We start from the raw sequence: 16,390 nt of genomic DNA, 5'->3' as shown, positions 1-16,390 counted from the left end.
TACAACAATTGTGTAATGTTGTCTACTTTAGTTGATATTAAACCAACGAAAAATAAATGAGCCTTTTGGGGGTTTTTTCTTAAAATTCTTTTTAATTTTTTTCACCAAAAAAAAAATAATGATGGGCTAGTTTCCTGGTAATGAATTGAGTAGCGGAAGTTTGGGGTGGGGGAGGGACAACTCTGAATCATAGACACGGACACGGCAAGTAACCGAAAATCTAGACTTAATCTGGATTCAGGCGACAGCCCAGATGCTTTTGCCCCTGTACATTTCCATATTTATCACATATTTGAGATGAAGTGCTTGGCTCAGCCTCGGTGAGGCCCTCATTGTGTCCCACTCATGGCGCCTCGACATTTCTGTCCGCCAGTGGCGTAGTCCGTCTGGGAGAAGGGGGCCGCATGGGCATTCCATGCAGTAGGGGGGGCGGAGGGGCATGGATGTAGCCTGCAGGAGGCAGAGCCTTGCTCAGAGTGCCGTAGTGTGCAGCGTGAGGCAGTGCCAGGCGTGGGAACAGTGGGCCGGCGTAGGGTGCGGGCAGGAGGCCGGGATGTGCCAGCTGGGTCTCGAGGGTGGCATGGTGGTGCAGTGCCAGCAGTCGGCTCCTCTCGCTCTCCTCACGTAGCAGTGCCAGGCGATGGCGCTCCTCCAGCTGGCACCTCTGCTGCTGTTCCAGCGCCAGCGGGTGGAGGAGCGGTTCGCGTGGGTAAACACGCTGCAGCGGGTCGCCCCTCAGCAGCAGCTCCTTGGCAACGTGGTCTTTCTGAGATATGTCCAGACCACGGCTCATACTCCGAATTGGATCCCAATGTTGGTGAGAGTATGGAAATCGCTCGGCACCAGACAGTGGGCTCATCCCAACAAGCGGTGTCATTAAGCGAGTCCTTTCCAGGCCATGTGGAAATCCTGTCATTCCTAGAGGCACAGGAATGGATGACATGGGCAAAGGCTGCATTCCCGGGGTTCTTCGGTCCTGCACTGGTTTCTCCAAGACTTTAGAAGGTGGTTTGGTTTCAGGAGAGTCCCGATTCTCTCTCCTCTCCTCCTTTACTTTAACATGGACACTCTTTGCGTGCTCAGCTTCCAGTCTACTCCTCTTTGCATCCGGCTCCCACTGTGATCCGTCACTACCGCGCCTCTCGACTCGAATCCTTTGTTGCTGTGGGGACATCGTGTCCTCAGAAGTAGCCTTCTCCTCTGTAGGACGTTGATCACCCTTAGCGGTTTTCTCCTTCTTCTCTTGCTGACTGTCCTTGTGCTTCTGATCCTCCATCTCTCCGCTCTGTGTGGGGGGTTCCAGGGATTGTACTCGTTCTCTGGCTCGGTCCTTGTCTTTTGGCTCAGGAGTGTCTCTAGAAGGCTGTACTGTCTGCTTATGATGCTGTGGGCTTGTGTTAGCAGGTGACAGATGCCTCGCGTTTAACTTCTCTTTCGTGTCTCTGCAAAAACGAGGTAAAGCAACATAAGCAAACTGGAAATGTGTGGGTCAAAGTCTATTAATTTTATAGAAACCTTTGTACGCATAGATATTATATATTACTGCACTATTTTCTCCATCTCTATAGTGTGGATGGGAATCAAACTAAAAAATATGGCCAAAAGTTTGTGGACACCTTACTATCACATCTATATGAGGGATTTTTTCCCAAGCTGTTTCCACAAGGTTGAAAGCACACTACTGTATGGGATACCTTTTGTATGCTGTAGCTTTACAATGTCCCTTCACTGGAACTAAGAGGCCCAAACCTGTTTCAGCCTGACGGTACACCTGTGCACAAAGCTAAAGCCAGGAAGCCATGGTTTTTCCAAGGTTGGAGTAGAAGATCTCGAGTGGTATGTACAGAACCTTGACCTCAACCCCACTGAACACCTTTGAGATGAACTGGAACACAGAATGCACTGCACACCAGGACATCGCTCCTCGCCCAACCTCACTAATGGTCTTGTGGCTGAATGGGCTAAACCCCAAGCCTCGCTTCAAAATGTATTGGAAATCCTTCCCAGAAGAGTGGAATTTATAATAACAGAAAAGGGGAACGAAATCTGGAATGGGATGTTCAATAAGCCCATAGGAGTGCCCTTAGTGTCCATTCCCATTGAGAAGAATAGATCAAGAATAATTTCAAACCTTTCATGCTCTTCTTTGTTAAGCGCAAAGTCTCTCTTGTCTGTTACTCTTTCCAGTTCAGGGGGCTGGGGCCAAGCAGGGGGTGTAGGGAAAGAGGACGGTGTCTGCTGGAGCCTGTTCCAGGGCTCCTGAGGTCCTGCTGAAGACGGAGCTGCTTTACTGTCTTTACTGCCATGTGTAGAGCTTGGTGCTGTAAAGATTTTTTTAGATTAGATTGTTCTGCCTTGCATCTAAAACACTCAAAGGCCTATAAAAACATTTTTTAAAAGAAGAATCAAAAAAAGAAAAAAGTTTTGATTACTTACTTATTGTGGGATTTCCAAGCCCTCCGAATGCTGTGGAGCTCAGTATTCCCAAGCCTCCAAACGCTGGTGCCTTACTCAGAGGGTCTGTGTATTCAGAACAATACAATGTTTTAATGAGCGTTTACAATGATACCTGAGAATGACACAATAATCACATGGGAACCCAGTCTTACCATGATGAGAGGGGGGTGTGTGGAGATTGGTGTGAGGATGGGGTAAGTATCCATAGGGAGAGACTGAAGGGTGTGTGGGACCTGATAATAGAAACGCTCGTCAAAATAGAATACAAATCTTTTTCTTCTATCGTCATTATTGTTATATTTTCTTTTTAAAAAATTGCATTTACTATAAATATTAGATTTGAATATTTTGCTAATATCATTTTCCACGTCTGATTCACGCCAAACATTTTGGGCAGTAGAGAAGTGATCCTGAGACCAGTTCATCTAGAAATGTGTGAAAATTATATTACAGACTTATTAGATCTCCGCTAAATACTGTTCTACAGTAAATGTCCGTTACTGCTTGTCTGCTCTCGTGTCATTGTGTATATAACCGAGCCCCATGATTTACCAGCACTGGAGAAGATGGTGGAAGGGCGAGGTAAGTCACGTGGCTGCTGGATCATTCCTAGGAGGCCTGAACCAGAAGGTCGACTCAGGAACTCTGGCTTCAACCCAAAGTCTAGCTTGTGTGGCTCATTTTGCATCTGCTTCTGAAATGCACACAGACAAGAAAGTGGCTTAGCGTTCGAGTAGCGATGACAGAAGCCGAAGATCAGCGATCTGGTAAACGCAGATGGAGAAAGGCGGAAGGAAGGACGGAGCAACAGCTTCCAAAACAAACATCGTAAGAGTCATGTTACAGTGCCAATGTTTGATCTGCTAACGTACCTTTATTTTCTGCTGATGGTGGTACACCTGCCATGCAATGTGAACATGCATCGCACACCATTTCCCAGGTTTCTGTAAACGAGAAACAGGGTAATGACTGTATTTCTGATTTGTACAGATGATCGAATAACGCTTTATCTGCGGGACGTGGTGTAGCTCGTACCTTTGGTGTCGGACACGCCGAGTCCAACAGCTGGAAAAGAATCGACATAAATAATATTGGATCAGGGTCCACTTGTGTACTTTAAATCAACTTCATTGAAATTATTTCATGCAAAGAGTAGGTTCGTTCGTTTTAAAATGTGCTCTCGGACTACGATCGGTTTAGTCAGGTGACGAGCCGGTTTCACAGCCATGTTTAATAACTGCATGTCGAAGCTATAATTCGAATACGGTAATATTCATTCGGAAGCTTACTCTGGATTCCTTCTGTATGAGTGGACGAGGCATTGCTCCCGGTCCAGGAACCACATCGAGTGGGTTGGAGGCCTATTGTAACAAAATCACAATGTCGCACAAAAGCGTACTGTATAACAGGAGTACTAGAAAATATTTAAAATTCTGTATCTAGTCTTTTTGATGCTAGAGGTCGGTCAATAAAATTTCTCACAAAGTGATGAATTCATCTGCCAAACTTCATTCTTTTAATGTTTTAGAAAGCACTACCAACGTTAAATATCGCTCAACTTAATTTTGAGCAAAAAGTTTGTTTAAAAAAAAAAATCATTTTTAATATTGTAAAAAGAAGATAACTTGGGTTGGTGTGTGTGTATGTGGTGCTTCAGTACCTTGGGCTGGAAGGCTCCCTGCAGAGAGCTGAAGATCCCTGTTGGGGGCACCATGGGAGACATTCCCGGCATTACTGACGGATACGATTGAAGTAACTGTAAAAGATGATTGGATAGTGGATTTTTTTTGTCCATGAGGTGAATGAGAATGCAATTTTTCATTTAAAGAAAATTCTCCAAATGCTGTTTAGAGAGATTTGCTGGGATTAATGAACTTAAAAATGGTCTAGTCAAGATGAAAAAGCTGCTCTATGTAGAATGAAAATTGTAAGACGTACATTGTGCCTGTGAAAGGAGTCGACCTTTGGTGGGTATTTGTCAAACTGGAGAGAGAGGAAGAAAATGTTATTTTACACACAGACGAGGTTCATTTCTACCACATTTTTTGCAACAACATATACACTAGAGTGTCACTGTTACAGAAGCACTAACTAGGGTCACGCTAGCCCTCCTGCACGTGTTACATGTACACAATGTGACCATTAGGAGAATAAAAAGCAGCCTCGTTAACTCATCCTCACACGTCTGGTGGTGGTACGCACCAGGGGTGCTACAGGGCCTGGCAGGATGGCCGGATGAGGGAAAGGGGTGAACGTGTGCTGGTGTGTGTGTTGGTGTGTGTGCTGGTGCTGGTGCTGGTGGAACTCGGTGCGTAGGTACGACGGAGCAGCCAGAGGAGTTCCTCTATCCACGTTCTGGGAGGCCAGGAAGCGCGAGTTCAGCTCTTGGCGCAGCAGGTCCTGCTCTGTAATTTCAACAATAATAATAATTTTTTACAAACGTAAACACACGTTGCTTACACAAATGCAATCTTTCACAAATCTGGTGTCTAATCGAAAGCATGCAGTGATGTTCCTGTGTAGGGACCTGCAGGAGACGAACTGGGCACGGCTAGAGCATTTCCTGTCAGGAGAGGAGGAGGAGCCAAGGCTGCAGTTGGAGAAAACATGGTGCAATCCTGCTGATCCCAGGAGCACAGGGACTGTTATATGACCGCTTTTATGTAGAAGGTTCTCGTGCGCAGTTGGTGTGCGGAGATGTTTTATGCTTTCCCGTGCTTTCGTTTGCTACCAGGAAACACGACAGAACTTTAGTCTTCCTCTCGTAAAATCTCCAAACTCACTTTCGTCTGGCCTTGTATTTGTAGGATCGTTACCATCACTGGTATCTGCAAGAGACAGAATGAAATCCCGTCAGCGCAAACATTTTACAGTCTTCGTTTTACGCGACTTTACTGAAGTATCAAAATGCCCACCCCACCCCCCCCGCCCCCCTTCATAGTGTTTACCGCCCGACTCTGTGCACTTGTGTTGGAACGAAAATACATTCAGTGTAGTGTAGTCAGACTACATTATGGACAATAACCTAATTTAGGATGAGGCCACTAATAAGCCACTAATTTCATTTGATAGCATGTTGTTCCAAGAAAGGATGTTAGTAGAATGCTATCTGTTTAATCTTGTTAAACAGGACAGAGCACATTGCAGTAATGCAGCCAGGACAAAAGCAACAGAGAGCTGGGTATGGCAGGGAGGGCCATGTAATTTGAAAGAGCTAATAAAGAAGGGGTTAGGGAAAATAAAAGCAAGCCGTTCTGCTTTTATTGCAGCACCTTTTCCATGACATTACGCTGCCGTGCTCTTTTAATTCTGCTGCGCTCAAAGTAAACCTAGCATTTAATAGCTAATGTTGTGTCACTTTGACATTTGCTGGACCTTCCCAAGGGAGCGGCAATAGTGAATGCAAATGGGGAGGAGGCCTGAAATCCCAGGAGGATTGCCGATGTATACAACCTGCAATTACCTCTCTTTGAATGCCACTCATGCACATGAAGATAAGCAGTAAGTCTCTTTTGTGTTGGGCTGTCAATTCAGGCCTTTCCCCCCCTGGAGCCTGTTGTATCTAGAGTGAAAGGTCTTTTGAGAGGTCCATAATGGATGGTTAGGCTCTCTTAGAGTAAAGCTCCTTTTGGGAAGCACCAGGGGTCCATGGAGGAGGGAGTAGTAGGAACAGCTTATTCCTCCTCTGCAGAGCGTCGCTTCTCCCCTGGTGAACAGTTTGTATTGAGCAGGGTGATGCAACCATGGGGGGGGTGAGCATGGTAACGCCAGGAAGAACAGCAGACAAGAGCACTGCTGCCTCGAGGAACATGCCTTTGTGCGACAGAGCACTTGAGATATAGACCACATAATCTTCAGTGCACCTTTGTGTCATTTTGGAGCTGGTGTAATTGTGGCGCTGGTTGGTTTCTGCAGTTTCTGTATTCAATTATGTATTCTTTATATATCCCTGTATTGTTCTCCTGACTATCTCTTCTTTTTTTTTTCTTCACCTGTCTTGCTGCTGCCGTGACACCCACATTTCTCCGTCTGGGGATTAATAAAGTACTTCTCATCTTATCTTATCTCATCTTAAAAGAAGTGAATGTACAGCTAAAGGTATTATTATAAATAGTTTTCTTATAAATACATGTTTAATTAAACCTAATCAGGGTTTTCAGAAAGGTGTTTTCAAAAAATACATACATTTACTTAATATATTTTGAGCTAACATTGTGCAGTTTTTTTTACGTCTTTGTTTGCAAACCATTTAAACTCGGTTCAATGCGTTAATTTCTGGACCAAGCAGCGTGACTGAAAAATGACTACAGCCATTTTAGTGATGTAGAAAATTCAAAGCCGCCACTTTCCCTTACTGAAATTCCTGATTGTGACTCTAAGTGCGTATTTCCAGTTCGAGTCACGGTACGTTAATGTTCCTTTGATGCAGGTTAGGTATTAGGGTTAAGCTTCTCAAAGCTGTCAGCCCACCAACAAATATGTCTTCCTATTTCAATCGGCACCTCTCTTGTCCAAGCGGTTTTTGTCATTCATCAACCCCATTACTGAGCTAAACCTCCCAGGCATGCTGAGTCTAATGGCCTAATCCCTCCAATCACACAAAGGTGAGATTAGCTGAAGGTTAAATACTCTTGTTCTCTACATTTTTGTCCCGCTCAGAGTGGCAGGAAAACCTTGTGAAGGAGCCACTGGAAGAGGTTTGTGTGTACACGAAAAAGAAAAGATGGAGGACTCAGGAATGGTTCCAGGTAAGCTTGCGGAAAGACGGAGAGGAAAGTCAGAGAGTGTTTACGTTGGCAATGGCTGGACAAGGGACAGCCTGTAAAGTCTCCCGCAACATGACGGTTTGTGGACAGCGCTGCCTGAGTGCAACTGGCCAATGACCGAAACAGAGAAACAGTTGTTCTTGCACACTTATAGTTTCTCACGTTGCTTTTAGTTTAGCTGTGAATGAGGCCCAGTCAGCTAAAGGGGTCCATAACTCTGCTCACATTTCAGCTACATTTTCCCAACGTTCGAGTATTACACCAAGTTACTACATTCCAGCGCAGCAGACACTTCGATGTAGCAACTTCCCCAGCGTTTCTTTTTCAAGCGACACAAGAATAACCTTTGATCTACGCTTCAAAACATTTCCAGACCAGGAGGAAATCAATCAAAAAGTCAATAGAAGAATATGTGTAATGAGATTTTTTCAGTTTGTTAAATCAAACACCTTCGAGTCCTCGACAGCTATCCACTACAATGCAACCTTTACATCTTTGCAGATCTGCCGCTTTAAGTGCGGAAAGTCTGCAGTCTAGCTGGAGTGTAACGAGCTGAGTTAATGAAATTTTCCTCCAGTGGATTTCTATGGCTCTCGAATAAGGCACCAGGGAGCTCTTTCTGTATACTCTACTTCTGTCTGAAAGTTCACTGTCTGTGGTGTAGGGTAACACACAGTCTAAGCGAAGACTTCTCTCTCTCTCTCTCTCTCTCTCTCTGGCAAGCAAACACACTCCTCCCTCTACACTAAGCCTGTTTGATGGTGAATGCACCACAGAACATTACTAACATCAATCACTATATAAAAGGCACTATATAAAATGTTTTAAATAATAACATTTCGAACAGAATTTCCAATAAGCTTGTTCTGCAGTTATTAACACGCTGACGTAAATATTGTCTCGACAATTACGTGAAGACCTGAGATAACTGTGGCAGCGTTCAATAAAACATACCGTGTTATTCGAGCGACACAGCCCTGGCATCAAAGATAATCCCTTTCGCAATGTACCATGTAAGACAGAAGACTTTGAAAAGAACACATGAATTGTGGCGAGCAAATCGGTCCATGCCAGGAAATAGGTGAGTGCGCTGGCATTGAGCTCTTCCATTATTTAGCGGTCAGGTTTCTCTCAGTTAGAGATTAGCGGCAGTGATGTAGGGCGGGCATGCACACAATAGCTGTCAATGCCTCTGGGATGTGTCGTGCCGCCTGCTTCCTAGAAACCAATCCCCCCTAGCATGCTAGTATAACAATCTGCAGCCCAGAGGACCCCAGGGACTCCCTCCACTCCTTCCCTATAATGGATGGCTTTAAAGAATGACCTTACAAATGAGAAAGGGCTGGGCCGCCTCCACGGGGCCAACATGAAGTGCTGCTGCAGTTGCGGCTCTAACGTGTGTGTGGGGGGGAGTCTTAACGCTCGTAAGTTAGGTAGTCAAAGTATTTATTTGAACCGCGTTGAAAGCTCCCGAATGGGCAGCTGTCTTGCTGATCTCTCAACAGAGTCCACCTTGGCTGCACACCATCCCTCCCTCCCTCCCCTCCACTCATGCCTGGCTCAGCTCAGGTTACCACGAGAACAATGTGAACCCTGTGCAGGCTCTCCAGTCTCCCAGGATCCGTCTGTACTAACATTCATACCTATGTCTGTGCTGGACTGTGAATTAATATATCATGCAGTGGCCTTGGATGGGTTATTTCCTATGCATCATCTATGAGCCAGCTGCAATTAAATCTGCACTTACAGCTCTGCCTTCCTGGCCTGGCAACAGAAAGCTTTTGTGAGCAATCCCTAATATATGAATTAAAAATAGATGTGATTCTAGAGATGTGATTTAAACATTGGTGCCACTTTTTTTTTCTTCAATGTACTTTTTGAAATGGCTACAGTGCCCACCAATTTAAATTGAAAAGATGATATATTTGTATATATATATATATATATATATATATATATATATATATATATATTCCAGGTTACACATTCAAACATAACAGTTTTACTACTGTACATATTTGCACCAATTCCACTATGAGTAGGCCATTCATAGCTTTTAAATGAGGTTTGACATTCCACTGCATGTTGGTTTTTCCGCATTAAGAGCTCTGGCTATGAATCTGCAGAGGCCAAATGCCTCCCTCACTTTCTTGGAATGCCTCACCATAGTTCTTGGAAAATTTAGAGCCCTGAATGTTCCGGAAATGGATTTTGTATCAAACGCTTTCAGGCATATTATTAAACCGCTTCTTCAAAAGTCCTTTGCAAAGACTTTCTGTTGACAAAGTGATCAAATAAAAATAAAAATAGACTACACAAGCTGCTACAACTGAACAAATGAACTGCAATAACATCGGTGGTGTCCACGTCAGGACACGTGAGGTTTAATCTCCTAAAGCATGTCGAAACCTTGTGCTCCTACATGATTGCGTACATTCTGGCATGTCCTTTTAATAACGTAGATCACATTCGTTACGAAGGCGCAAAAACCTTCGGCCATGGCCGGTTGCAACACAACGTGAGCAATACCGAGGTTGGGGCCAGAAACAGTTCCACAAATAGCCGCTCCAGTTATTCCAGGCAGTGACAAGGTAAGGCTTCTGTGCTGAGGGAAGCTGTCAGCATTTGACAGCTGGGATTCAGCCAAGTGGATGAGCTGCGGTTTAGCTCCGCTGGGACCTTATCTTGCTTTAAATGGTACCTCAGCAGAAGCACCATACCAACAGCACAGACACGTATCCCGTATCAACAACATGCTAATGTAACTAGGCCATCCCCAACCAGGGCATGAACCCGTGACTTTTAAACTTTTTAAAGCTTACATGCTTTGGAGATCAGAGCTATCAGTCACAAAGCCACTAACATTGCTCAGTTACGCTGTTACAGTGGCTGTGCCATGTGATATTAGATATCATAAACCGGGGGATAATCAAACTGGAGTCATACAACTGTAAATGGCAGTAAACGTTACATCATGAAAGATTCTATTATAGACACTGTTATCTATAGATTGCTGTTTTAAAACTTGCTAATCGTCACAGCTGTCCTATTAATGTGGACTCCAAGAGGAAGAAAATCGCCTGTGACTGTAGCAAGTACCCTTTAACTCAATTGAACTGTGATGGCTTCGCAAGACACAGCTGCGCCATATGATGCAACTGGATACAGCTATGGAAAAGAAAACGCTTTCCAGTCGGTCCGAGTTCTGCCTCCAATTTTAGTCACAAGGAAGGGCTTTAATGCCTCACACCTCTGAGGCGTCATCTGCTAAAGGAAGGTATCCACATCTACTAGCGTTTCGTTTGGAGCCCTGGCTCAGCAGGTTGGCGGTCACCCCTTGATCCTGGAATCCCAGCATGCCTTGCCATCGGTGTTTGGGGTCGCAAGCCAGGCTTTGGTCCCTGGTGACATATGTGCTAGACAGGACCTTTTCTAAAGCACCGTCACTAATTTAAAGACCTAAATACCATTAACTAACACTGGAGACCGTATAACCATAATCTTTTTACGTTCTTAAGTGCTTCTGTTTTCGCAGTCTTAAAGGGCAAAGGCAACACAAGGCGAATGTTAATGTATTACATCAGTGGTCGTACTTTACTTCTTATGACTGTCTATTAAATGCATTTTAGTAAGCGCATTTATCAAAATGTCACGAGTAACACAGTCCCCGTAACCTTTAATAATGTTGACATGATTCATGGTAATGGTGCTGTCTTCCAATCCAATTATTTTAGTGATTACTAGCACACGCTTGGCTCACCACATACACTTCCTTAAGTTATCAGGACACTAATTGGTTAACAAGATATTGCATTTTGCAGTCTTCTCCTTGGTCCTTGGGGATTTCTCACCATGCCATCTGCTCAGAGCTAATAGGAGATATAACGTTTCTGTATCTCAGCAGCACACGGGCATACGTTAACATTACAGATCCGAGATGTTTCGAGTCAAATGGAGTAAAGTCTGATGCCTGAGTTTGTTTTTGTTTTTTTTAATCAGAGCAAGAACTCACATGTTTTATGTACTTTGAGAGCTGTCCAGTGAAGAATCAATCTAGTGGAAACATTATTATAGCAATGTCAAACCACTAGGCCTTGTTTCATGATCTACGGGAGTATTAAATGTCTCCATAAAACACATCACGTATCCTAAGCAGCATGATATTTACAGCTTTTAGTGAGGTCTCAGGGCCTCATAAATTACATTGAAAAGAACATCCTGAAATGAACAGGGTATATGATTGCGCTTAGTCAACTAGTCCGTTTATGCATGGTTTAAATCTCAGATAAGCTCTGTCCTTGGTTAAGAGGAATCAAGATAACTTGCCATGATCAGAAACTACTTAAAATGACCTTGCCATTAATGGATGTTCAGGTTATAACAGGGCTCTTGTGTGCAACTTGAAATCTGTGCCTATACTGACTGCAGAGATTACGACCATTTCAGGTAATTGGGTTTATGTGATACTTTATGCCAATATGACAGCTTGTATGGATTTCTTTACTCTCAGAAACAAAGGGAGGTTTTTTTTTCTTAATATATAGTAAAATTCCAGGGTGAGAATTTAACAGAAAACTTGTTAATAAAAATATCAGTACGTTCACATATTACTGTAATACAATGCACGTTACATAGTGTGAAATCCAAAATAGTCTGTCCCTGGGCAATAAACAGGGGGTGTGTTGTGTAGTTTTATAGCATTATTAGACACGTGCGTGTGTGTGTGTGTGTGTGTGTGTGTGTGTGTGTGTCTGTGTGTGTGTGTGTGTGTGGATTTATTTGATTTTAGATTCAAATAAACCAAGTCATGACCTGCATGTCTGAGATGAATGAGTAAAACATGAGGCATTAGATTTAGATTATACACTGCTTCCTTTTGAACCCCCAACAGTGCAAGGTGATGTTAACTGTGTAATAGATATGTGGCTTTTTGCTTTTGTGTGTGTGTTTATAACATGTTATTACCAAACATCAAGTCACATATACAAATATTATATATATATATATATATATATGTGTGTGTGTGTGTGTGTGTGTGTGTGTGTGTGTGTGTGTGTGTGTGTGCGCGTGCAACATCATACTGTGAGGTAAAAACAAAGAAATGATATTAAATACAAGCGTAGGTTGACAGTCTATAGGTTCTGCTTATTATTATTATTATTCTAATAAATTATTATGAAATGTTGACAGGGCAGGAGAGTCTGAATGGGTTAGTAGTTATCCAGCGTTTTCAGCACTTTGAACTGTCAACTAAACTGTGAAGTAGATTTTCAGGTCTGATGTTAGCTCAGAAACCTCTTTTCTCTCTCTCTCTTCTTTTCTTTCAGCATTATACTCCTTTAGTTTCAACATTACTCGAAAAACGAACTTGACTGTGTCGATATTAAAATGTTTACTTTATGAGACTTAACTGAAGCCATTTTGATGTTTACTTACCCGAGTCACAGACAGAACACTACAAAGAGGGACATGACGTTCCGGCTGGTCTTCTCCTCCGCGTTATAATCCACAAACACAACAAATCCCAACAAAGTGTGTCTTTATTCTCAATCCTTCAGGGTGTGTGTGTGTGGCTCTAGCTAGCCCACGTAACCAGCACGAGTGGAGAAAGAAAGTTGGTGCGGTGTGAAGGACAAAAGAAGCCGCTCAGAAGTCGAAGTGTTTCCGCAGAGCTACGAGACCGTTAAACGACTTTTCCCCCTTCGGTTATTCCTCGGATTTACGAGGACATTGTGGCCGGAAAACGACGTTTATCACCACGTCCATCGTGAAGAAAGCTCGTATCCATTTAATAATAAAAATTAAAATATTTTTAAAAATTCAAACAAATCCCTGGAGAGGCGCAGACTCGGGTCTCTCTCAGCTGGCTCACAAGTGAAACAGATTAAATCCGGGTCCGCTGAAGAAGAAGAAGAAGAAGAAGAAGAAGAAGAAGAGCAGCGCGTGAGGCCGCCCTTCTTTTACGCGAGTGCGCGCGTGCGCGTGCGTCCAACGCTCGAGGAAGCGCTTTTTCCCGCCCGCCGAAGCGCGTCTCCGCCAGGCAGGTAGGCTGCACGCGGGTGAAAACGATCTGTCGGTGAAAAACGAGTGCTGTTCTGCACTTCCGTCTCGGTCTCCACCCTCAGTAGTGCTCTTCCCTCCCTCACTCTTTCACTCCCTCCCTCTTTCTCTCCGTCCCTCCGCCCAGCAGGGTGCAGGCAGCGCACGACACCGACCAGCACAGAAGACACCTGCTCCGAGTCATCCCCTCTCTCATAACACACACACACACACACACACACACACACACACACACACACAGAGCTAATTAATGCTATGTCTACACCTGAATCCAACCCTAACCCTAAACCCCAAACCAAAAGGAAGCCATTTTCCTTGTGAAGACTGGCCACATGGTCAAACCTGTCAGATATTCCTATCCTTGTAGGGACATTTGGTCCCCACCGATATATAAAAACATGGTCTCACACACATACACAGACAGGTCAGTAGACTGAGTATGTCCTCTTTAATTAGAGGGAGGTGATGGCCTGAGGGAGTGTGCACAGGCTGGGTATGGTGATGAGGATGTTCTGGTTCACACAGTAAAGAGACCTCTCAGTCAAGTGCCACAGCGTCACACTATAATTAATAGCGGTGTGCTGATCTGGCAGCGAGAAAGGTAACGTGTTTATGTCCACTGCCAAGGCATTCAAGCATGCTGTGTAGCCTACATAACAGTATATATAACTCCTATATATCCTAACTACTTAGTCATATAGCCTGCACATGCAGCTACTGCTCTTTCTTCTCACTGCAGTACGGCAGCTTGTGATGGTGAAAAGTGCATTTCAGAAATATACAAGGTTGAAGTTTTTACATTTCAATTGGACTTGTAACCTTGAAGATGTGAGACCCCTTGTTTATGCAGAACCGATGAAGCGCCTCAGATTAGTAGCTAAATCTCTTCAAGGACAGGCCACAAGTTCTGGACTTCTTCCTACTAGACTTTGCATATAGAAAAACATAAAGTAGGCCATGATCACACATTATCCCCCTCCCCGAATCTCCACAGGGAAACGAGCCTGTGGTCAAATAACATCTAACCAAAAAAAGGCCGTAGGTGAAGATTAAAGGCAAGCTGCATGCGCAGCAGTTTGCCCACGGCTTCTCGTCCCTGACGGCACCCCTCTTCAGAGCAGAAGAGAGATGGCGGAGGACTTCAAAGCCCTCAGGCTGTCCAGGCCAGCAGGGAGGTCCCTTTCTCTCTCTCTGTCAGGCCCTGTGGGGGTGTCTAATTGCATCTCGCCAAGGCCCTGAACAGAGCGAGGCCTTGTTGGAGGCGCCATGGTCTCTCCCGCTGAGATGGGGGCTGTTATTCGCGACTCCTCAGCGGGACGCAGAGCTTCGGCGAGTCGGCAGGCCTGAGGAAAAATGGCCTCCACTTCCTTCGGCTGATGGCGCACACCGGGAGGCTGATCAAGAAGGGAGGGGAAAAAAGGATAGAGAACGGCAGGCGGCTGCCATTTCCTTCCATCACCAAAGAAAATGGTTCCAATTTTATTTGCCGGAGGCTTGACTGATGGTGTAGTTGATTTGCTGTTCAGCTTTTAGAGTGGGGAAGATCAGAGTGACAACAGGGGATTTCGGTCCAACATCATCAGACCTGAGAGTTTAATCATAAGAATCAAATGAGAACAGTACATGAACATGCGTAAAATCTTTATTTTGTGTGCTGCTATTGGCATGACAGGGTTTATATCTTATCCAAACTTATGAATAATACCTTGGTTGTGGTCGTTCAAAAGCTGTTCTTTGCAAAAGGACTATACACATCTATCTATCTAACAATAGAAATATTCTGATAGAGAGTATGCATTTACTCCTACCATGGCAAGTGCATATAGAAGTGTTTATTTGTCAGTACACCACATTCTGGTATACAGGGGTGTTATAATGTGTCTTTCTGCATGTGATGTGGAGAATAAGTGGACAAATGTTCATCAGACAGATTCTGTGCTGGCGAGTGCTTGTGTAAGAACACTTGAAAATGAACGTTAAAGTCAGTAAATAATTAAAAGCAAAATGTTTTAATCAGTTGTTGGCGTCGGTTGGTGATTGCATGCCAAAGACATGCCAATGAGTACTGTGTGAACAAATCCAACTTTGTATTTGGCAACTAAAACAATGTATGTCGTGTACGTCAGTGTTGCATTCTAACGCTGGTCTGGTCAGAAACTCATAAAGCTCTGTGACTTTTAATTCCTCATAACTGTATGCTAAGCAGAGAAGATGCTTAATTGGTCTACAAACCAGCTAGCATCTTATATATATATATATATATATATATATATATATATATATATATATATATATATATATATATATATATATATATATATATATATAGAGAGAGAGAGAGAGAGAGAGAGAGAGAGAGAGAGAGAGAGAGAGATAGATAGATAGATACTAGCTGTTAGACCTTTAATAAGTTTAAGTTTATTCATCACACACTCAGGCTTAAGGAGTAAACTTTCCAATAGCCTTATTTCTTCAGCATTTGTTTTAATACCTCCAGGAAACAATTGCATGTCTCAAAACTGTCAGTTTCTAATAAATGTGTAATTATTCTCAAAGGCTGCAAACCTGAGGCACACATAATCACGGAAATTGAGCTGCAGAGAGAGTGCGCAAGTCTCTTGATGAGCCGAGTGCCCATTTGCATGAATCCTTTCTAAATCATGTTTTTATGATAATGAACCAGAATGGTCTCATAACAATGTCGCATGCAGTTTAGTACGCCCTCAAACTCAGCAAAAAAAAAACAAAAAACAAAAAACAACGTACTCATCTCTATGAAAAAATATGAGGCAAATCTTATAGACCTGCCTCAAAGGCAAAGTCATTAGTGCAGCTTGGCCTGATTGTTTTCACCGATTTTCTGTCTGGAGGAGGAGTAAACTGATGTCGTAGCCTTCAGCTTGAGCCTGGCTATTAATTTCAGCATGCAAGTCTGGCATGATGGCCCAAAGAGAGGGAGAGCTGATTAAAGTAGATAACTGTTAATGGACATAGTGGCCCTCTGGAGTAGCACATGTCCTCCATAAATGCTTGGCTGTAATGGCCTGTGACTCTTATTGACTATTATTAATGGCCAGTCAGCCTCAATAAGAAGTATATCAGCCCTA

The 16,390-nt window shown here is 43.6% G+C and overlaps 1 protein-coding gene across 3 annotated transcripts; it reads right to left on the bottom strand.

The window, feature by feature from the left end:
• Positions 1 to 72: 72 nt before the first annotated feature.
• Positions 73 to 13,286, bottom strand: auts2b (activator of transcription and developmental regulator AUTS2 b). Of its 3 annotated transcripts, none has more exons than XM_017491353.3 (13): positions 12,660 to 13,286; positions 4,985 to 5,285; positions 4,639 to 4,862; positions 4,396 to 4,440; positions 4,118 to 4,213; positions 3,747 to 3,818; positions 3,493 to 3,522; positions 3,330 to 3,401; positions 3,010 to 3,151; positions 2,610 to 2,690; positions 2,437 to 2,520; positions 2,132 to 2,321; positions 73 to 1,442 (listed from the first exon to the last, which is right to left on the bottom strand). In XM_017491353.3, exons 2-13 carry the CDS (start codon positions 5,064 to 5,066, stop codon positions 344 to 346), a joined length of 2,217 nt encoding a protein of 738 aa, XP_017346842.1. In that variant the 5' UTR covers positions 5,067 to 5,285; positions 12,660 to 13,286; the 3' UTR covers positions 73 to 343. The 3 variants fall into 3 exon arrangements, with proteins under 3 accessions (XP_017346842.1, XP_047017224.1, XP_047017225.1); XM_047161268.2 differs by having other exon boundaries at positions 3,010 to 3,148; XM_047161269.2 differs by having other exon boundaries at positions 4,660 to 4,862.
• Positions 13,287 to 16,390: the final 3,104 nt, after the last annotated feature.

The sequence above is a fragment of the Ictalurus punctatus genome, chromosome 17 (assembly GCF_001660625.3).
Source record: "Ictalurus punctatus breed USDA103 chromosome 17, Coco_2.0, whole genome shotgun sequence".
Taxonomy (NCBI): Eukaryota; Metazoa; Chordata; class Actinopteri; order Siluriformes; family Ictaluridae; genus Ictalurus; species Ictalurus punctatus.
The sequence above is the reverse complement of the archived record's forward strand: the minus strand, read 5'-3'. Positions and strand labels throughout refer to the sequence as shown.